The following is a 22,412-nucleotide window of genomic DNA, read 5'->3' as shown; positions in this document are numbered from 1 at the left end:
ATTTCTACTCTTTCATTTCTACTTAATGCCTTGTTTTGTTGTTTTTTATGCTGCTGCAACGCAAACATGAACGTGGGATCAATAAAGTACCTCTCATCTTATCTTATGTAATAACTCACATTACTGAAGATTGACGTTTCACTGTGACTTTAAGTATTGTATGCAGAAGAAAAGGAACATCCTTCTTTCAAAGCAAGTGTTGCACCCTCTGGCAAAATAACATTTCCAGCTGCACATTAAAGGTCCCCTATGATACTGTTTTTCATCAATATATTATAGCTCTCAGATATATACAAAACATGTCTCTGAAGTGATTGGCTCCAAATACCAACCAGATCATTGCAGCATTACCCATAATCCCCTCTGTTTCAGCCCTGTTTCAAAAGTGCTGATTCTCTGTCTGTTACTTTAGATGAAAATAAGGAGCCCCTCCCCACGCCCCTCTGGGGGGGAGTGGTTAAAAAGAACACAATGGGCGCTTTCACACCAAGTACTTTGCTGTACTTAGTTCATCAGAACTCTTTAGTTCTGATGAACTACAGAGCCGATGGCGTTCACACCGGAATAAGTCCCTGGGGGAGGATTAGGCAAATGAAGCCGCTGACGTCACTTCTTCTTCTTCTGCTTTGGGTTTACTGGCAGGCCGCAAAGAACTTCATGGCGTATACTGCCGCCCAAAGTCCCCGGCCGGAAGTCCCCGGAGTTGGGGACTGGCTTCAGTAGACAACAGAGAAACATATTCTTCATGACCAAAGTTGGAATTGAAATGAAAAATGAAAGTGAAACTTATGCTCGTCACCCTCTCCCTCCGGTCCACATTAATACAAATGATCCCAATACGTATGAACTATGAAAAGATCTTAAAATCAATACAGATGTATTTATTATAAACGTTAGTCCTTAACATCTATCACTGTGTATATCACCATTCAAACATCTTTTAAAAGTTGAACAAACCCCACACAGCTCAGTAAAGACTGTGAGATGTTGACTTTATTTGATCATTTCAGTAAAAACTAACGTTCATATTTCTCTTTTTGATTATAATACTGATGAACGTTCAAAACAAAGCACTTTGGCAACTTACCACATACGTTTTAAAATGCTTAATAAGCACCGTAACTTTCATGATATCATTTCTCGGTCATAATCGGTTGTTTCCGTGAACGGCCGACTGTTGAGTGACGGCAAATGCTGCGGCTGCAATGCATTGTGGGGCAGCATTTTCTCCTCTCCTTTCGTCAAGGGAGGTCCAGTGGTTCCTAAGCTAAAGGAGGTTATAAAGGAAGTTTGAAACCTCCTTTCCTTTCATTTAGAGAATTGGAACGGCACTTATAATGGCTGCCACTGAGGGACTTCCGGGTCATTTCACTCCGTTAGGAAGGTTCCTAAGCTAAATGGACTATTGGAACGCAACCTTAGTCCTGTGTCAAATGTCCTTGTTAGTTTTAGTCATATTTAGTCACCTTCATCCTGTTTTTATTTAGTCAAGTTTTAGTCGACTAAAAGTCTGAGCATTTTAGTCTTACTTTAGTCAAAGAAAACTAACTATTTTAGTCTACTTTTTGTCAACGAAAACTGTTGACATTTGAGTCTTTTTTAGTCATCAGATTATATTGAACATTTCAGTCAAACTAGTCTAGCCAAAACCAATCATTTGTCTTTTTAGTCAAACTTACTTCACAATAAGATGAAGAGTGATAGAGCCAAAAGAGCAGTGTGGCTTCAGGACAAGAAATTAATTATAGAAAGTTCATTCACTTTCAGTCTGTGGCTCGATCGATCGAGGTATTGATCTTTCCTTTCATTTCAGTTAGCTGATGCTTTCATCTAAAGCAACTTTAAATAATTGTAATAAGCCATTGTACATTATGAAGTAGACCAACTGTGACTAAGCACAATGGTATGACCAGGGTATATGCAGGAATCCTGAAGTCAAATGTAAAACCTTTTAAGACCTTTTTTAAGACCCTTTCCATACATTTTAAGACCTCATCGCCACTTCGAGTTTTAACCGGTTACCTTGGCGACACACTTTACCTCACATTGACTATAGACAGTATTGATTGTCCTTCCTCCGTATCTTCCAAACATTTGGACGCAGACTTGCATTTCCCCATAACGATGTTGCTTAGCAACCGGCGTAAACGGACCTCCGCGCGCTATCAAGCAGTGAGCGTGCGATGTCCTGTTCAGATGACGTCAAACCCAACGGGATGCCATAAATAAACTACACAGAATCACAATACACACCTACGCAATGATTACATTCAGGCACACTGTAGAATACAACCTCTTTGGACAATTTATATACTTATTGAAAACAAGCTACAAAATGTAATACCTTGGAAAATGCCGTTTAACACTTTTTAATAGCCTTAATTTTCGCTAAATTGATTGATCAACTTGTAATACATTTTAAGACCCCGTGGACACCCTGATGACTCATCCACAAACAAGCTACTGACATGAATCCAACAATTTATATTTCAAAACACACGTAGTTCAAACTAAAGCTCGCTGCGGTCAATAAAAAACAGCAGCAGTTAAAAGTCAATAATCTATTCATGATCACTCGCTCCTAGTTTCAGAAAATAGTCAAAGACATAAAAGCCACAGATCTACTTCAGAAAACATGTGAACCAGAGGGTCCTAGAGTCATCAATAACACAGTTCAAACAGAAAATTCAAAACAAATATTGCATAGAAAAAACTATGACCTTGCAGGGCTGAGTATAAAGTTGAACAGATGACTGCTCTGTGCATCTGAGATTAAGATCTTCTTTTGTATTTACTTGCACTATTTTTGCTGTTTTTCTGTGTTATTGTGTTGCACTGTTGGAGGAGCCTGTGACCTAAGATTTTCATCGTCATAACTACACTGTAGCTATGTACGTATGACTAATACAAGCCTTGAAGATCCATGGCATCAAACCATGCCTTTTTGACAAAGCTTGACTACGATAGTGAGAATTGGGCGACTTCCCTGAAGACCCAATCTCTCTCAGGAAGCTCGATGTTCCTCATGTCATCTCGTCAACATCATATCAGATTTCTGAACCACAGAAACTCTGCTTGACATGATCCCGATGCTCCAAGTGCTTTCTTTCAGCACCAATCAGGCTGTAAACACATGCTGGGATATCTCTGAGCCAGGGACTTAAATCATTAATAGCATTCAGTCATATGAAAACATCCTAATGGGACGAGCTTCTTTGCCCCTTCTCGATCTATAAAAGACGGCGGGACGAGCTTCTGATTCACAGTGGTGGCACGAAATGGCCTCAGAACTCATCTCACAAAAGTAATAAGAGAATTTCATCATGCTGCAGCTTTTGACAAATCAAAGGAGTAACTCGTTAAATCCCAACACCTGCTGTTACCAGAGGAAGACTTTGTGTCAAGCTACTTCGCTATTCTCCAGGGACAGAAACATGAAACTTAATCAAAGACACTGAAGACAGAACAACTTGTTACTAACTCGACAGTGTAACGGCCCGTCCACACAGTAGCGTGCGTTGAAGCTTGCCGGCGGGCGTGCCTGAAACTCGACCAACAACCAATCACATGAATCTCCCGCCCCTGACACACAAGCAGCGGTTTGATTGGCTAGAGCTTGTACTGGCATATGATTCGATTGGCTGACGCTTCTGCCGAGGCTTCAAAAGTTGAACATTTCTCTACTTTTGCAGCGAGCCACGCCAGCCACGCTCCACTTCGCTTCCCACAATGCAGTTTGGCGAAAAGTGACGTCAACCCATTCAAAGTGAATGGTGAAGCTTTCAACGCACGCCGCTGTGTGGACGGGCCGTTAGAGATTAAGTGTGGAGCACTCAAATGAAGCTGTCGATAATGCTGGCCCTTTCTACCTTACACAGCATCAACTATCACATCAAACAACAGGGGGAAATAAACATGACATTAAGATAGATCTGACCAAGAGTGGTTTTCATTTGAGTTTTGACATTAAACCCAATTCTGTCTTTTTCTGAAAATCAGCTTTTGGGTCATTCCAGAATTGGAGGACAATTTAGACACCAATTATTTTTTTTTTTATGTATTTAGGAAAAACAGATAATAAACCATCAAAAAAAGTGATTTGCCCAGCTAGGCATCAAATGTATATTTTCCAATGAAGAATTACCCCTGTTACTCTAATTATAGTAACAGGGTTGAAAATCAATGCTAATTTGAGCTTTAACCTCAGGAATTATTGCTAGATGTAGCATGTAATGCTACTTTCAAGGCAAGGACAAACTTGGATATCTAATGCAAGAAAGATAACTTTGAAATTAATATGCTTTATTCTGATAATATGAGTAACAGGGTTGAGTGGGTCAGAGTGCCACACTCTTTTAAGACTGAAAAGATTACTGTTATTTAAAATATGTTTATGATTTAACAAATAGATTTTACCATTACAAGAGACATATATCAATAGAATATTACCAAAAAAAGTAGATAAAATCCCTATTTTAAATGTTATATTTGACATGCAAGTTGGTCACCAAGAAGCGGGGACAAGAGAAAAATGCCATTTTAGGGGATGTTCGAGAGCTATTTGATAATTTAAATAATATTTTGAAACCACTTTTTCTACAACTTCATATACATTTTGTCTCAAGACAAGTATGTTTAACACAACAAGTGCATGTTTTAGCATTTTGGGCATGGATTATTAGATTTTTTATATGGGGGACATGAAATGTCCTCCATATAAAATGTCCTCCATGTGATCTGGTCAGATCTAAAAAAAAGAAATCACATGTGGCCCAATCCTTTTCTGTATATTATAATACTGCAGCTAATGAGTATTTTATATAAGTTAATTGTTTTAATGACCTTTGGCATACCTGAAAACACCCAATTTCTAAGATGATGACTTTAGGTCTCCAATATCGATTCATGTATCCATTTCTAATGGTATAAAACTGAGAAAAGCAGCAAATGCTCACATTGGAGCAGGTGATTTATATATCTGTTGTAGATTGGCTAATCACTTCATAGTTTTAGCTTAATCAAACTTAATCAGAATTTACAAAAGTAATAGTTGCTTGTAAAGTAGCACCTAATGAATACAATAGATAAAAGTGTAAAGCATACAAAATGTGTCCGATACAAAAAACTGTTGAATAAAGTGACGACTGAATGCAGTAAAACACACCATCTCTTATTGACTCCTTTTGTAGGGTGTGGATACAAAGACTACAACAAATGAATGAAGAAACAAAATCAAACACGCTTTTCTTTCTGATTTTGTGAGAATCTCCGCATTCATGCCGTTGGAAAGTGACTCAGAGTAACCTTGCTGCAGGGTGTGTCAGTGCATCGTGACTTCACTGCTGAGTCTGTTTGACCACATCAATCAATGATGCTGTCAAATACAAATCTGTATCTTTCATTGCCCAGACTAAGAAATTAAAAGAATGAATGATTTCAAATTGGAGATGAGGATATATTTAAGATGCGTGCACAGATTATCTGCACGTGGAAACGTATCAGAGGCAGGAGATATATTCATCCTGTGGAGAAACAGCAGGATCACAGAGGCGATTTGAACAAGAGCAGGCAGAGCAGGTGGTGTTAGAGGTGAGGGCCGAAACACAACACAAGGTACAACAAACACCGAGGGCGTGTGGTGAAACAGAAACTCTTCAAAATTTCATTTCTGAGACGTTTAATGTAATTAACGCAGCCAAACGTCTAACCCCCAAAAAATTGAAAACACAGGAAATGTTTTCCCACAAAAAAAAGGGTCATGCAAGATAACAGGAAAAACTGGAGGAGTGTCGAAAAAAAACTTGAATAAAAAGCAGACATACCATTAGTCGGATGCCTGGCAAACGACACAGAAAATCTCTTTACTGGCGGCATAGAGAACAGCTCTGAGGAGATAAGAAAGGTAACTGGGGTTACTGGGACTGCTGGTACCTGCCTGTTGTGCCAGTGTTTTTAACATGGGAGAAAAAAAGAGGAGAGAGAAACAGAATGAGAGATTTGGCCCGTCGATCCATCAGTGTCTGTCTGCCAACCAACATGCGTGAAAGTGAGGGTCGTCTCTGAATGAACAAAGAACAGATAGGCCACCAGAGAGAGGGAGAGGAGAGGCTGTGGAGGGGGAGGAGGACTGGTGTTTTGTCTGGATAGTAGACATGCAGGAGGAGTGACGATGGACTTTAATCTAAGGGGCGTCCCCCTGTGACAGGAAACAGTCTGTGAGACACTACCTCCCTATCTTCCCGTCCTAGGCTGCTGACTAGTGCCATATTTTGGGAAATACAACTTTCATGCCGAGAGTTGGACGCGAGGATTTATGTCTGGATGGTTAAGATGAAGCTACAGACCAGTTGGCTTTGTTCAAATACCCTCACAGTTGTTTAATTTATACCAAACCTGTCGATGTTTTGGCAAATCAAGTCAAAGATTGCCCTTCTTTTAGCACTCGATGAAGAACAAACGGAAATTAGTAAGCATTATTAAATTAGTTTTTGATTAGATTCCCGGAAAGGCTTGTGGTTAATGCAAGCCTACTCATATTTTGTTATACAACATAAAATATGTCAGCATGTCCGAAGCTTTTAACCTACAAGGGGCTCATTGAGATTACTGAAAGTTATCACAAGTCTTAAGCATAGCGGTGCGGACTTCATGCGACCGTCATGAAGGTTGTTTATCACGTTGGCTATTTCATTCTGGCATTTCATTTTCAATTATTTTTTAGGCAACCAGTTCCTTAAATGAAGAGACAGAATTTAAACTGGGAAACAGAGGGGGTGACACATGGCAACTGGTCTCTATTTCAGTTTGAACTATTTTTTAAAGCGGTGTTAGTTTTTAATGGAGATTATGTTGCTGAACCAAACATTTGAAGTTTGTTTGCCAAAGATTTTTCTGCAATATTTCAAAATCCAATGGAAAATTCCCATTGCTTTTAGTAAAGGAACCTTGCTAACTTCCGGGTCGACCTAGAAAAATATGTTGTTGTGTTTCATCAGCTATTATCTGCCTACCTTTTGGTGCAGAGCAGGTTTTTACAGCTTCTTTGGCTGAAAACGGCTGCCTGTGACGACCACAAAAGATGCTTTGAGAGCAGTAAGAGTAAACTAAAATGGTAAAAACCAATGGCTGATAGACGTTATAATGTTTGTAATCCACGAGACATTGTAAACATGATGAGTGGTGTTGATGAAGGGGCATTTGAACTCTCCAGCAACACTGCAGGCTGTTTAAAGGTCTGAGTTCAAACCAGAACACTTTCTTTCACATTTCCCGTAAAACGAGTACAATGTCGTTCTGCTCTCGCTTCCCTGAGATGACGTCAGTCTAAACCCTCACCTGCCTCTCAGAGAGCCTGATGTGAAAGACACGAGAGTCTGTGTGCTCCTGGCAGTGTGTAGCCTCCGAGGTAGAGTGACACCCAGTGGAGAAACAGAGTGACTCAGATTTATGTGTTTAAAACCCACAGCTGGGGAAAAACACTGCTTGTTTATGCATCAGAAACATGTACCTGCTGCTGATTGAACCTCAGGATGCTACATTCATTTTGTGAAAGTACTACAACAACTAAAGCAGCTGTGACCATGAGAAAGAGATCCAGTCCATGTGTTCGGCTAATTACAGCTGCTATAAGGACCCCTGGTGGCTGTAAAAACATCTTGCTTTTACTCACCATAACCAACATGACACTGAGGGAGGAGGGAAGGGAGGGAGAATGCGACTGGGGATTATTTAAAGGTGGATTATTGGGTCGGTTCCAAATAACAGGCTGAGTTTCCTAAAGTAAGGATTACCTAAACCTGTAATTAATGGCAGACTTCTGGCTTCCAGACACAAAATATACTTTACTGTAGATTATGAAATCGAATTACCATGGAGGGAATGTGGTAGTACGCACTGCAAAACAACATGCACAGAGAGAAAGAACATTTCAACACAATCAAACCCAAGTGGACGGCGGGGGGGGGGGGGAGCGTAACACGGTCCAATGCTCAGCCGATCACTCTGCTGGCAAATCAGTGCCCTCATCATGCCACTGGGAAGTCAAATCGCTTAAGAAATGTGATGCAACAGATTGAAATTGTCGGGAGCAAAAGAGAGCAAGAAGCTTTAATTAAAAATAAAACAAAGACTTTCTCAAAAGGACTCTTAAATCTTGAGGAGTGAAAAGTAAAAAAAAGAGTTTGGAGAGCTTCTCAAAAGGACAGAGAGCCGCCTGGTGGAGGAGGACGGAGGGGAGAACATACCGAACACGCCGATGGGCAGACTGCCGGGGGAGAGGGGGGGCTTCCTGTGGAGGAGGTGGTGCGTGCGGACGTAGTCCCGCAGGTTGGGGGCGCTGCAGGACACCCCGAGGGTCGAGGCGCTGAAGAGGCCGGAGCAGAGCGAGCCTGTGAGGAGGAGGAGCCCGGGGGGTGCAGGTTAGTTTACATCACACACCATGCCATTATTCAAATCAAATCCAAATGTATTATAGCCCCAAATCACAAGAAGTGCCTCAAAGGGCTGTACAAAGCAAACAAAGACAAACTTAGTGTGTGTACAGTTCAAAAAGGAAGTGCACGAGAGAGAGATACTGTACTTATTAATTCACTACATTTATGTGAAACGTTGAATGACTTGTTACTCTTAACTTGAATAACATGTTTATATGAAATATAAATCTTACTAATCTCAGTAGTACAAACAATATACAATATTTGTTGATTATACTTTTTAAAATGTTATTTAAAAAGTTACTTGAATAACATTTTGAACTCAGGACTTTTACTAGAAATGGAGAACTTTTAAACTACTGCGTTCAAATATGTAAACAAATCCGAGTACTTTTCCTACTACTAGTCCTGTGTTGTTGGTAGCTCTAAGGAAAACAGGAAGCAATCCATAATTATTTTTGACAGCGGCAAAAACCAACACAGTGGAAACTCCCGGGGGCAGGAAGTTGCCATCGTTGCCACTTTAACTGATATTGTTGTGAACTGGTTTATGATCAACTAAAAATATTCATGAACAGTCAGAAACAAAAAGCTGCCGTTTGTTTCTGGAAATGACGACATGGAAACGACAAGGTTTCCACAACAGAGACCACCTCTCTGCATGTTCATGTTCATGTATGAGTGCATATGTGTAAATAAAGGCAAGAGTGAGTGAACAAGTCAAAACAGAGCCTGTGTGTTTTGTGTGCAGAACGCAGCGTGACGAACAGGCAGAGTGGAAATGGGATTGTTTCAGACCCCCACTGTGCACAAACCCTCTGAATCTAAACAGCCAATCCTCACGAACTTATCATTTCATATTGAGTTAATAGACCAAGCAGTGGAGGAGATATCATCTTTGGAATTGCAGAAAAAAGACTCTAGTCCCGTTGTTCTATATACAGTACGAAGGTATTTAACGCAGCTCGCTAATAGAGGTCGTCTCTGACACCTGCTGCTGTCAGTGACCTGTGTGTGTGTGTGTGTGTGTGTGTGTGTGTGTGTGTGTGTATGTGTGTGTGTGTGTGTGTGTGTGTGTGTGTGTGTGTGTGTGTGTGTGTGTGTGTGTGTGTGTGTGTGATCACTCAGCAGCCTCACACTCACTATACATTACACACTGACAGTCTCCTCTCAAGATAAGCTTCAGTCGGAGCTCCTTTGATGTGACGGCTGCGTTCAGACGTGTGATAATTGAGTGACAGGATAAGCAACGTGTCTGCTTGATGTTTGTGATTGAACGTGATTGCATCAGAGTGTATTTACTTTAGATTGGAAAGGGCTTCCTCTGCCAAATATCCATTACTTTTAATTGAGTGTTTTATGTCTTAATTGCAAAAATAAAAAGAGATACTCTGCACTCGGAACAAAAAGCTATTTGCTGATTGAGAAACACAGTATTAAAGGTAGGGTAGGTAAGAATGGAGAAACCGGCTCGAGTGCGCTAGAATTTGAAAATACACAACCGGAGAAAATCTGCCACTTCCTTCAGACTTCCTTACAGAGCCCCTCCTCCAACACACACGAACGCGCACATGACCAATGAGGGCACGAGATAAGTTTGTGCCCAGATGGAAGGCTGACAGGCAGGTAGGCCATCCAGTTACTTTAGCCGGGCCGGCTCAGATGATTGGTCGTGCTTTTTACAGCGCCACGGCTTCCACAGATGATGTGTTTTTATGTATTTATTGTCAAAGCATTTAATGTTTTCATTGCTATCGGGATGTTAAGAGCATTCCATGGAATATAACAACAAGTGTATCTCGAGCCGGTTTCTCAAACTTACCTACCCCACCTTTAATTCTCCCTGTCACAGATTTAGTTTCCACAAAGTGACTCCCTGTTCTCACACTTTTCTCCACAGGTCTTGATTTAGATGACGGGCTCTCATGCTTGTGTAAGAGTCACCTACGTGTTAGCAGGCTGTTGAAGGTTTCATGCTCTTGGAAAGCGATCACACAGCAAAACAAGAGTTCTTAACAGGGGTTACATTTGTTAGGAAGTTAAATCAGTTTCAGGGACCAAGAGAGGAATTTAAGAAGACATCTGATGCAGCCGATTTGGAACTTTTGAAAGCATTTTAGCCCCTTTAAAACACTTCTGAATTTAAAGGGTTTATTGCGTATTGAGGAATAAGTCTAAACAGCATATTTGGTGCAAAATAGAGCATAGTTTTAAGATAATGTGTTTTCTATTTAAGGTTTAAATAGCAATAACCACTTAGACTGCAGGCCAATTCTCTAAATATGTTACTTCCTATATAAAGGATTGTGATTTCTAATAATAAACAATGGCAAACATCCGTGAACAGAGTCTTATGATTTGATCCTAAGAAGTTTTACGATTTACTTGACGAACCTTTAGAAACAGGAGACAGAAACACCTTCAGTATGTTCCCTATGTTGTCACTTAATGTCCTGCCTTGATATCGGTCTTTGAACGCTACGCGACAGCAGAGGCCAGCGGTTGGCTGTGAACGCAGCTCCCTCCGCTGACCTCTCGCCTACATAGTTAGGAGTCTGATCCTGTTTGTCTGCAGCTATGCTAAGCCTGGGGTGAAAGCTATGTGACCGACGGGAAACAAAAAGAAGTGACAGAGACAGGGAGGGGTGTTATGGAGGGGAAAGAACAACAGACCGAAAGATAAACAGACTGGAAGACTTGGGTGGGAGAAGTGATGAGGAGAGGATCAGTGATAACAGCTGGAGATACAATGTGCTGTAAGGTCAGTGTGTCTTTCTCCCCCCCCCCCCCCCCACACACAATGGAACAATAGGCCACATTTACAGTAATGGGCCACCAAAATATAAAGACTTTGGAAACAAAACGGCGTGTGTTGGAAAATATTAGATGCCTGGAAAGTAGGGGCAGTTTTTCAAGTAATGGACACACACACACACACACACCACACACCACACACACACACACAACCACACACACACACACACACACACACACACACACACACACACACACATCACACACACACACACACACAACACACACACACACACAACACACACACACACACACACACACACACACACACACACAACACACACACACACACACACACACACACACACACACACACACCACACACACACACACACACACACACCACACACACACACACACACACACCACACACACACACACACACTACACACCCACACACACACCAACACACACACACCCACACACACACAGGGTTTCCCACCTAAGCCACTGGCTGGTTTGATCTCAGGAGACTGGCGCGAACAGGACGAAGGGAAGAGTCGGTGAGACATGCTGCCTTTAGAGGATTGGCTGGGAGACGTTTCAGAGAGGACCTGAGGGAGAGCAGGGGTTAAAACTGAGAGGGCAGATACAGTAATTCAGGGACACAACGCTATTTACTTTAAAACCTTTAACACTTCTTCTGAAGGGCAATGCATTCAGCTCAGAAATAAAATATAATCCCTATTTTTCTGAATTTAAGAGATTGTTATTACAGAAATGTTAGGAAGTTGTCATGGAAAAATATATTTACTTTTAAATCCAAACAGAAACTCTGATTTTCTTTAGAGCTTGATTTCATGGACGTAGGAATGCACCACCTGTTCAGTTAAGCTAGTTACATTTTTGAAACCTGAGGAGATATTGTTTTAGAGTGAAAACAGATGGTATTTTATTAGTTTGTTGACTTTGTACAGGTATTTCAGGACCCATCCTGAGCTGCTGTATGCTATGTGTTTCTGCAGGGTTAATTAAACAGAAACAACATGCTTGCCTGATTTTAGATGGTGATCTGATATAAAAGCAGGACATTGTGTCCAGTTGCACTCACAAAATCTATAGGTTTCTCAGTGCTGGATTAAACCTTCCAAATAATCAAGTTCTTAAAGGTGGGGTAGGTAATTCACTTCAGAAACACTTGTTGTTATATTCCATGGAATGCTCTTAACATCCCGATAGCAATGAATACATTAAATGCTTTGACAATAAATACATAAAAAATTGTCATCTGTGGAAGCCGTGGCGCTGTAAAAAGCACGACCAATCATCTGAGCCGGCCCGGCTAAAATAACTGGATGGCCTACCTGCCTGCCAGCCTTCCATCTGAGCACAAACTTATCTCGTGCCCTCATTGGTCATGTGCGCGTTCGTGTGTGTTGGAGGAGGAGCTCTGTAAGGAAGTCTGGAAGATTTTTTTCTGCTGCGTACTTTCAAATTCTAGCGCACTCGAGCTGGTTTCTCCATTCTTACCCTAACTTTTAAGTGTTTAAAAGCTTCTCTTAATGTTTCTCTGCATTCTGAGTTAATAATCGTGTTACTCAAGAGAGTGCAAATATATTGTTTCCTAACTGAATGCATTACGATTCAGCACATCGAAGAGCAAAAAACTGCTCAATTAACCCCAAACTAAAACTACTAAGTGGGATAATACAAACGAAACACCCAGTGTGGTTGCATCAGCAGGACATCTGAAACACTTTGCGGTCTGGTACCTCCATGGAGCCTGTCTTGCGGTTGCGGATCATAGGAGACTTTCTCTGGATGTTGATTGGATCAGAGAGCGGAAGGGCCTGGTCCAGCTGATCCTGGGACAGATCCTCCAGACTGCCCTGATTGGGCTTCTTGTCTTGGTTCTATTGATCAAAGAACATGAGAAGGACATGATGTCTAAACACTGTTCTTATCTATTAAATTAAAAACACATGCAAATACCACTCGAGCTGTAGTACATGAGAATGTTTCTTCACACAGAGGTCACCGCAACGTACCGGCCTGCATACCAGTGTGGCAGAACATAGAGATTTGATTACGCATGGCGAATGCATGTTTCGACAAACACAAGTAGGATATATAATCTTTCCCTGCAGACCGATGTAATGTTTTTAGCGTGCAACGTCTTTAAATGTTTGGATGTATTTCCAAAAATAAGTTGTTTAAAGGTTTGTCGTCAATGTGCCGGAAAGAACTCACTTTTGAAAATTAAAACTAACTTTTTCATTAAAAAGGCATAAAATCTATAAATGAAATAATGGGGCACAACATTTCGTGCACATGTAAGCAACGAGAAGGAACTCTCCACTGGTGGCCATTTACACTTAACCAGCTTGGGAGCGCTGGAGAAATTGTATTTACATTTTAAACGACCACACACACATTAACTTAAAAGTGTTGCAGTGGTGGAAAGGCGGCCAACTTAAATTATAGAGGTGAGGTGTTCTGCATCTGCTGATATGAAAAAGTTGGAAATGCTGCACTTGTCCAAACCCTTGTCAAAACTAGAAAGGATCCTGATATTCTACGACATGTGATTTGCTCTTTTAGGATGTATTTAATGATTTACTTTAGATTGCTAATTAAGGGCCACTAAATATGTGTAACCCTGAAAAAGACAAACACACAGAAACACACACCTCAGAGGAGGCTGGGCGGAAACCGAAGCCAAGAGGAACGTTCTCCTCATCCTCACACCCTTTGACTCCTGGACTGAAGTGAATCTCAACGTGGAAACGCTCCTCTGAGGAAGGGTCCTGCTCACAACACAGACATAAAGACTTGATGACATCCATACAGAAGTGTAGTGTGAATGCTGAGGGACTTTTTGCTGCAGCTCTCTGCACCTTGTTGTTGTCTTCATACAGCATGATGACAATCTGCGTCATGTAGTTGAGTTCAGTCACGGCACTCAGGTAGTCCATGGCCTGTTTCCACTGCTGGTCCTTCTCATCCTGGCACTCAAACAAAAACACAAAGACAGTAAACACATGACGACATCACAAGAGACATACAGCACAAACAAGACCGACGAAAATATCAAATAAAGTCACGAAACACAACATACATCTGTATTTGTGATTGACAGAAGATAAAGATCTAGGATTCATTAAGGTTAGGCAATGTAGCTGTATCAATATTATGATATGGATTCAAATCTTCTAATATATATACATCATGATCTGGCAAATGTGTGTATAAAGTATACGACTCAACATTTATAATGCCAAATGATATGTTATCATATAGCAGCTCATTGCTGTAGAGTTAGTGGTGTATGACACGGCAGGTTACAAAGAAAAGTAATCACACAAAGGTTGCTTTTTAATGACTCATTTTCAATAGATTTTAGGACAGTTATTGAAGACTGCAATAAAATGTGTATGATAATATTTCTAAATTGTGTTAACATGCAGTACCATTCACCAGATCTGTGCTAACAGACTTAAAAAAGTGTCCGTCTTTTATAGACATTTATATATTGTTTTCTCCATCATCATCAGCAGACACAGGAAGATGAAGCAAGATCGCTACTTTAAAGGTCTCCTATTATACTGTTTTTGATCAATATATTATAGGTCTCAGATATATACAGAACATGTCTCTGATTGGCTCCAAACACCAAACAGATCATTGCAGCATTACCCATAATCCCCTCTGTTTCAGCCCTGTTTCCAAAGTGCTGATTCTCTGTCTGTTACTTTAGATGAAAATAAGGAGCCCCTCCCCACGCCCCTCTGAGAGAGATTTGGTTAAGAAAAACACATTAGGCGCTTTCACACCAAGTACTTTGCCGTACTTAGGGTTAGGGTTAGTTCATCAGAACTCTTTAGTTTAGATAGAGAGCAGATCGCGTTCACACCGGAATGAGTCGCTGAGGGAGGATTAGGCAAACTGGCAGGCCGCAAACCACTTCACGGCGTATACTGCCACCCAAAGTCCCCGGCCGGAAGTCCCCGGAGTTGGGGACTGTCTTCAGTAGAAGCTGCTGGGACTCCCAGCAGCTTCTACTGAAGCCTTCTGAGTAAATCGCCAGAAACGCCGACACCTCCTCATCTCCACCGCTCCCATGTTTTCTTTTGTGTTGCCATAAGTTAGTCTCTCTCCGTTTGTGCGCTGGGCTAATGCTAATAATGCTAATGCGAGGAAAATAAAATGGCGGCTTCACAAAACGTTTTGGGGAGTTTTACGGGGCGTGGTTTGCAATCCGCCCACCCAATCAGAAATGGGAACCTTTTTCTCCCACGAAAGTACCTGCTCTCTAGCAGGGACGGAAAAGGGGGTGGAAAGGTTCTCATTAACTAAGTTCTAGTTCCGGCTCTTTTTGGTGTGAACGCACATTTTCGGAACTATATCGGAACTATACTGCAAAAAGTACTCCGGTGGGAAAGCGCCTAATGGTGCTCTAGGAGGAGATTCAGGTGATAAGGTGGGGGGGGGGGGGGTTACCTTGGTTGGTGATTGGCTAATGGTCACACAAGCCAAAACATCGTTATGACATCATAAAGTGGCCAAAATCTGATCAGCTCATTTTCAGACAGGTTTTTATATAAATGGATCAGGACAAAAAGAGAGAGAATCTTTGTTCCTGAAACTTTCAGAGTCTCTTTCCACAGAGGGGACACATGGTGATGTAGAAGAGACATGAACAAGTGGATTTTGCATAATAGGTGACCTTTAAACTAAATAGTCAGAGAGATCAGACATACATCCAGCAGTCCTCCGTAGCGGAAGACGCTGAGCAGCGAGTGCACGTGGCTCTCGCTGGTGAAGTAGAGGCGTGTGCGCACGTGACGACCCGGAGACATCACGCCACGAGAATACCTGAAGACCAGCGGGAGAGAAATGAGACTCATCAGTCAACACAGCCCCAGAGAGCTCAAACACACACTGCATATATACGTGCTGAGTCTATATACATGTAAACATGTTTGTGTGTGCTTTGTGTGTCTCACAGAGGGTGCAGCTTGTTCACGGCCTCGTCCTCGTGCGTCCTCTGCAGGTCCAGCTGGATCTTCTTCATCAGAGGAACACAGTAAGCCTGAGCGATGTCCAGTTTCTCCGCTTTGCTGATGCCGTACTCCTGATATGAAAAAGAAAAAAAGCATTTCAACACTTTTATCGACTTCTTTTATACCTACTTAGTCATGAGAAGGAGTCTTCACTCAGCATATCTTAGAGCAGAAGGCTAGGAATGACACATTTATGCAGAAAACAAATGTATGCATAACAGCCTAAATGTGTTTTCTGTGACTGTGTGAAGTTATGCTGAAGCACTACTGGATCTTGCATTCGCCGATTCAACTGATTGAGTGTTTCGCTATTAAAGCTCTTTTTAAGGGCATACTTTATAGAACTTTTGTATTTTCTCTGCTGAGTCACACTCCCTTCTTTTGGTGCAATATGTTACTCTTTCCACAGGGATCAATATGGTTAGATTTTATGTTCAGAATTACCACTACGGCAATAAAAGCTTGAAATGATGTGCAAGACGCCGTCTGGTTCAATTCTCTAATGTCACCTATTTGTTAACATTCCTGACATTCCCCGACTCCTTTGGATAATTAAAGTACATAATTCCACCCTCTTAGTTTTGCTCTCTGGAATACAACTCTTACACAACATCAAGTTAACAGAATAATTCAGTAGTAGTGTTTGTTTGTTTGTAGCCTTTATTTAACCAGGTGAAAGCCCCTTGAGATCAAAAGATCTCTTTTTCAAGGGTGACCTGCAGGACATTAGTTACACATGTAACATGAAAACAACAGAACAACAATAAGGATGACATACAACATAATGTACAGGGTACAGTTTACAAACTCTATTTACAGTGACAGGTACCGTGAGTATCAAACAGCATGTCACCCAGCCGAGTTTTAAAATGATGCAGGGGAACCAAAGTGCTCATGTAAAGAAGTAGTCTAGACTAGAGCCATGACAATATTATGCAGGGCAACTACAACATGACTGTTTGCTATCCTGGCTCCAAAATGTACAAGATCATTTACAAAATCTAGTAGAATAAAAGCTAAAAGTAGCTGTAAGAAAATACTCAAGTGAAGCACAAGTCTCTCTAATTTGTACTCAATTACAGTACTTAAATAAATGAACTTAGTTACACACCACCACTGCATTTGAATATTGGACTCTGTACAGCTACGAGGCTGCATGGCATGCCAAAAGGGTATGCACTTTTATTTTCAACTGAATTAATACTTTAACTCTTACTCATATTTCTCCATGTATGCATCTGTTAAGTCATAACTACCTTAACAAAAGATTAGCAGCTTAGCTTAGGTAGATTGCACAGCAGAATACCCTCTCTTTTCGAGCTTAGAAAAACGATTAATCGATTTTAAATCGAAATCGCGATTTTAAATGTACCAGTCATTGTTAACCAATCAGAAGTGGCCCATGATAGAAGGTGATAGACAAATTGATCCAATCACCTGCCAAGTATTTGTGAAAGTGCCGGCCCTTTCCAGATGGCTTCCAATGGAGCTCTCCTAGATGCTTTGGTGAAACAAACCATCTGAGTCCGGTTAGTAATGCTCCATCACATGTTTCTATTACAGGGTGAATCTTAAACTGAAGCTTGACTTTAAAGGTCCCATGTCATGGCCATTTCCACTGACTATAATTCCATTGTTGAGGTCTGCTAGAATAGATTTACATTGTGCAATTTTCCAAACTCACATTGGTTTCTCAGACAGCATCTCTGTAAACTACGTGTATTCACTGAATTTCACTCTCTGCCTTTAACGGCTCGTTGTAGCTCCAATAGCTCCAATAGCTCCAGCCCCACCCTCCCTGCCGTGGAGGTGTGGTTTCCTTGTTTAGCGATACACATCGAAACACAGCCAAACTCATCCTGAGCACACACAAAGTCACAGCCGAAGTAAAAACAATAAGTGTGGCTTGATATTGAGTAAGAAAAGGGTTGATAAACGCAGAGAGAATGGGTCTGCAGAGAGAATGGGTCTGCAGAGAGAATGGGTCTGCAGTGAGAATGGGTCTGCAGAGAGAATGGGTCTGCAGAGAGAATGGGTCTGCAGAGAGAATGGGTCTGCAGAGAGAATTTCGCCACGATCCCAACTGTCTGTTATCAGCCTGCAGCGAGGGAGGAGAAATCAGCAGAGCTGCCTGCACTGAGTGTGTGTGTGAAGAAGTCCGTGGATTGGTCAATTTGGACCAATCAGCGGGGGCTTAACGTAACGGCTCCGCGGACGTAACGGCTCCACGGATTGGTCCATTTGGTTCTGGGTAACGCATGACCGTATCGCGTCATAGCTCTGGGCGCGGCTACTGGCCATCCTACGTCACAATACCCAGGAAGTAAACAATGGACAATGACGTATCTTCAACGAGGCGTTTTGGGGAGGTATTTTCTGTGTTAGTTTTACTCGCTACAGGGTGTACCTTGAGGGTTTTGACTCTGCAGACCGTTTACATGCATAAAAACCTTCATAACACACAAGGGGACGGGTAATAACCGGAAAAGCATGACATGGGACCTTTAAAGCAACCCAACGGAAGTTTCATGTAAGTTTAATTCTTTCACTCGTAGCTCGGGCTGCTAGAGACGGGAGCATGTTGATACGACCTTCCTAGCCGGAGATATGGCTGCATTTTACAATAAACTTCCGTTGGGTCGCTTAAAAACAAATATCGCAAATTGAATCGCAATATCTGTCAGAAAAATCGCAATAAGATTATTTCCCCAAATTGTGCAGCCCTAGTCTACAGGTAATGAAAAAACATGAGAGCTTTGGGACAGAGTTTGGTCCTCATGAGCTACTGTAGGAGAAGACAGTGGAAGACACCGGTTTGCTCTTTGTCTCCAAAATGGAGGATCTAGCTCGTTATTGATAATAAGGAAAAAAACAAACACATTTTTGATTGTAGCACTTGAAATCGTTTGTCTTATTTGGAGCTAATTACATGATTCTTGCCATTTTGAGTTTGTTTCCTCATTGATGATTGCCTAATCCTAAATTGCTTAGGATAAAAGCACCAGCTAGATGTAATGAAATGGCCTGAGAGACCTTGAGGAGAGCTACAGAGCTGAGTTTGGTCTTCATTAACCTGAGGGATGACGATGTCTGCCAGGGCGCGGGACAGCCTGAACAGCTCCAGCGTGTCCTCCAGTCCCAGCGAGGCGTTGTGCTGCGAGTCGTATTTGATGCAGTCGTAGATGTCGGGGATCTTACTGATATCGTAGCGGCCGTTCTTCATTCTGAAGTCTCTCTCCAGTTTGGACCAGCGCTGCAGCATCAGCTCCAGCGTCTCACTGTGGTACAGCTGCAGGTCTGAGACAAGAAGCACAGCAGGAGTGAGCCATGTTTCCCTGTTAGACAGGTAAATGTCTGGCAATGTTTACTTGATATTCACAGCCTGCACACATTTCCAGCTTCTGCCTGATTCATGCAGAGAAAAGCACATCAACTAAACTGGTAAAGCTGCCTTGAGCTAATACGCTGCTCAACTGCGGAACAAATTATAAGAAGCGCTAAGATTTTGGATAAGGCTACTTTGAATTTCAGGCTAAAGAACTACCTGTTAATTCATTTTCTTTTAAATTATATTTGTTGGTTTGCTTTGTTTCTATCATACGTTTCATTTTCTTCATATGTAATATGCCTATCACGGGTTCAAAATGGTGGAAAAAGCTCTGGGTTGATATCAAATTAAAAGTCTACACATCTTCCATCGCAGACTTAAAACCGGTTTCAACTGAACCTTGGCATACAAATATAAAAATGGTACTAGTTGTTTGGATAAAAGCATCAGCTAAATGAAATATAATGTAATGTTATGTAAAGCCTTTTGGTTAGGATATGTGCTTTAAAAATAGATGTGCCCTGCCTTGACTAAACCACAGATTTTGGCTTTAAAGAACATTTTGATAATCGTTTCTCTAAATGCAGCTGAATACTTTTCTTCTGTATGAAGGTAAGGCAGGTTCACCCTACCTGCAGACTTGGGGTCTTCCAGTCTTTTGCGGATCTGTGAGTTGAGGCTCTGGATGAGGGCGTACACTTTGTCACAGGTTTTGACCGGATTCTGTATGATCTTCATCGAGTTCACCAGCGACGGGCTGCTAGTCGGGGCCAACTAGTACACAGGGAAACAGACAAGATGTTAACATCACATTATACTGTTGAATACAGGCAGACAAAAATACTTTGAAACCTTTAGCACATGTAGTTTGAAACGTCAGCTTCTGTATTAATGTTTGCCATCAGAAATAATATTACTTTTATTATGTCTGAGAGACGTCACTTCTACCCTGCTGTAGTAAAAGAGGAAGAACAATAGGAGCTAGATAAGAAGTAGAAAGACTTTATTATACCCAGGGTTCATACACTTTTTCACCAATTACTTTTCCATGACCTTTACCTCATTTTCCATGACCAAACATATTACATATACGAGCAGTCCATTATCAGACAGGCAAAACAAATGGTGTCTGATCCCACCCACATACTCCACCAATAATACCAGCTCCTACCTTCTGGTAGAAGATTCAGAGTTCCCAAGAGCAGGCTGAACCGCTATGTGCACTCATTCCTACTTATGTCCATTAAGCTTCTTAACATTCACATGAAATGAAATGTAGTCAAATGTAATGAAATGTACTTTTTAAATGTTGGCCATGAGGGTAGTGCAATAGGTCGCCATTGTCAGTATGTGCGTCTGTGTATTGTGTTTGTTCAAACGGTGTATGACTGATGATATGTGTATGTCTCTTAATGTCCACTATGTTTGTATATGCATGTATGCTGAACTGCAGGACGGAGTCCAGAACAAATGTCCTTACGGGGACAATAAAGTATATCGTATCGTACCACTGAAACATTTTTATTTTAACATGGTAAGCTGGAAAATAAGGTCTGCATATGAAACATGTCGTGCCTACCTAAAACAAATCAAATAGTAGGCTTACTAGCTTCTACACGCTAAAGCAACTTAAATCTCTCACCAGCAAAACACCTCGACAGTTAAATGCCATTTTACGTTTCATTACTATACCATACAGTATGTATTATCATTATAGTATTACTATGTCTGTGATTAGATACAAATATAAATTATATTTGATGCAACTTTAGTTACATTTCCATGACTTTTCCAAAAATATTGTTTTCCATGACTTTTCCAGGGCCTGGAATTTGCATTTTGAATTTCCATGACTTTTCCAGGTTTTTAATGACCGTAGGAACCCTGTATACCAAAGGCAGATAACATTTACTGCCTTGACACTTTCTGGATGTATTATTCCTCTGGCTTTAATCTCATCCCAACATCATATAGGAAGTAAATTACAATGAGATTGACATTTCTTGGAATAATTACCACTTCACAAAGTTTAAACTGAGCTTCCTGGGGAACATTGAAGTATTTACCTTATCAAATAAAACATGTTTTATATTTCCTCTTCCCCCTCTCAGCCACAAACCTTCAGATAGTCGTCCTCTGTGAACTCCTGGCTCCTCTGCATGATCTCGTGCAGTCGGGCCTTCACTTTCTGTTGGCAGTCCGTCAGAGAGTCGCTGTCGCTGTCCAGCAGACCGTTCATGTTGGCGCTTTTCACCATCTGGACCAGGATGGGAGTCAACTCTCCTTCCAGAGCCAGCAGACCCTGAAGGGAGACCAGAGAAGTGGTGAGTAATGTGTGGACTTTCTATTTAATCCATTTCCTTTGAGAAAATGAGATACATGTTAAAGTTACAGTCAAGCAGAATGAGGGTCCATTACTTTCTGTAAAATAACTTTAAACCTTTCTTATTGTATATCTGCAGCTTTCTAAAATGTTACGTCTTATTTACAGACAAAAGCCTGTTTTCATTTAGTGAATTTACAGGGTTTTTTTAAAGCTTAACAACATTTTATTTTCAATATAGTTATTTTTCATTCTGCACAGCTTCTTATGTAACACTTTATTTTTTCTAGGGTTAGGGTTAGAGAGGGACATTAACATATATAAGAGTTCATCAACATAAAATGAATTATTATAAGTGATTATATATACTAAAGTTAATCTAAAGTGGAATAATTTGCTTGTTTTAATTTGCAATGAAAATATGTTCTATATTTTTGTTGTCTTATATCAACACAATATCTTTTGAAAACACAAACAAACTTTACAGGCATTGTATAGACAAAATAAACCAA

General features: G+C 41.0%; 1 protein-coding gene across 5 annotated transcripts in view; it reads right to left on the bottom strand.

The window, feature by feature from the left end:
* ppip5k1b (diphosphoinositol pentakisphosphate kinase 1b) overlaps positions 1-22,412 on the bottom strand; it is a 77,978-nt gene that overhangs the window by 10,518 nt on the left and 45,048 nt on the right. For 2 of the 5 annotated variants that reach the window (XM_034235909.1, XM_034235911.1), the window contains 11 exons: positions 21,697-21,879; positions 20,210-20,351; positions 19,323-19,546; positions 16,193-16,320; positions 15,947-16,061; positions 14,084-14,197; positions 13,877-13,993; positions 12,959-13,099; positions 11,689-11,800; positions 8,244-8,387; positions 5,823-5,885 (listed from right to left, as the gene is read on the bottom strand). In XM_034235909.1, the coding sequence (XP_034091800.1) occupies positions 5,823-5,885; positions 8,244-8,387; positions 11,689-11,800; positions 12,959-13,099; positions 13,877-13,993; positions 14,084-14,197; positions 15,947-16,061; positions 16,193-16,320; positions 19,323-19,546; positions 20,210-20,351; positions 21,697-21,879 (1,483 nt within the window). The remainder of the gene's footprint in view (positions 1-5,822; positions 5,886-8,243; positions 8,388-11,688; positions 11,801-12,958; positions 13,100-13,876; positions 13,994-14,083; positions 14,198-15,946; positions 16,062-16,192; positions 16,321-19,322; positions 19,547-20,209; positions 20,352-21,696; positions 21,880-22,412) is intronic. The other 3 variants (XM_034235910.1, XM_034235912.1, XM_034235913.1) reach the window with 2 other exon arrangements.

This window comes from Gymnodraco acuticeps, unplaced genomic scaffold (assembly GCF_902827175.1).
Source record: "Gymnodraco acuticeps unplaced genomic scaffold, fGymAcu1.1, whole genome shotgun sequence".
In the NCBI taxonomy this organism is placed as follows: Eukaryota; Metazoa; Chordata; class Actinopteri; order Perciformes; family Bathydraconidae; genus Gymnodraco; species Gymnodraco acuticeps.
Note: the sequence above shows the minus strand (reverse complement) of the source record. Positions and strands in the feature narration are given on the sequence as shown.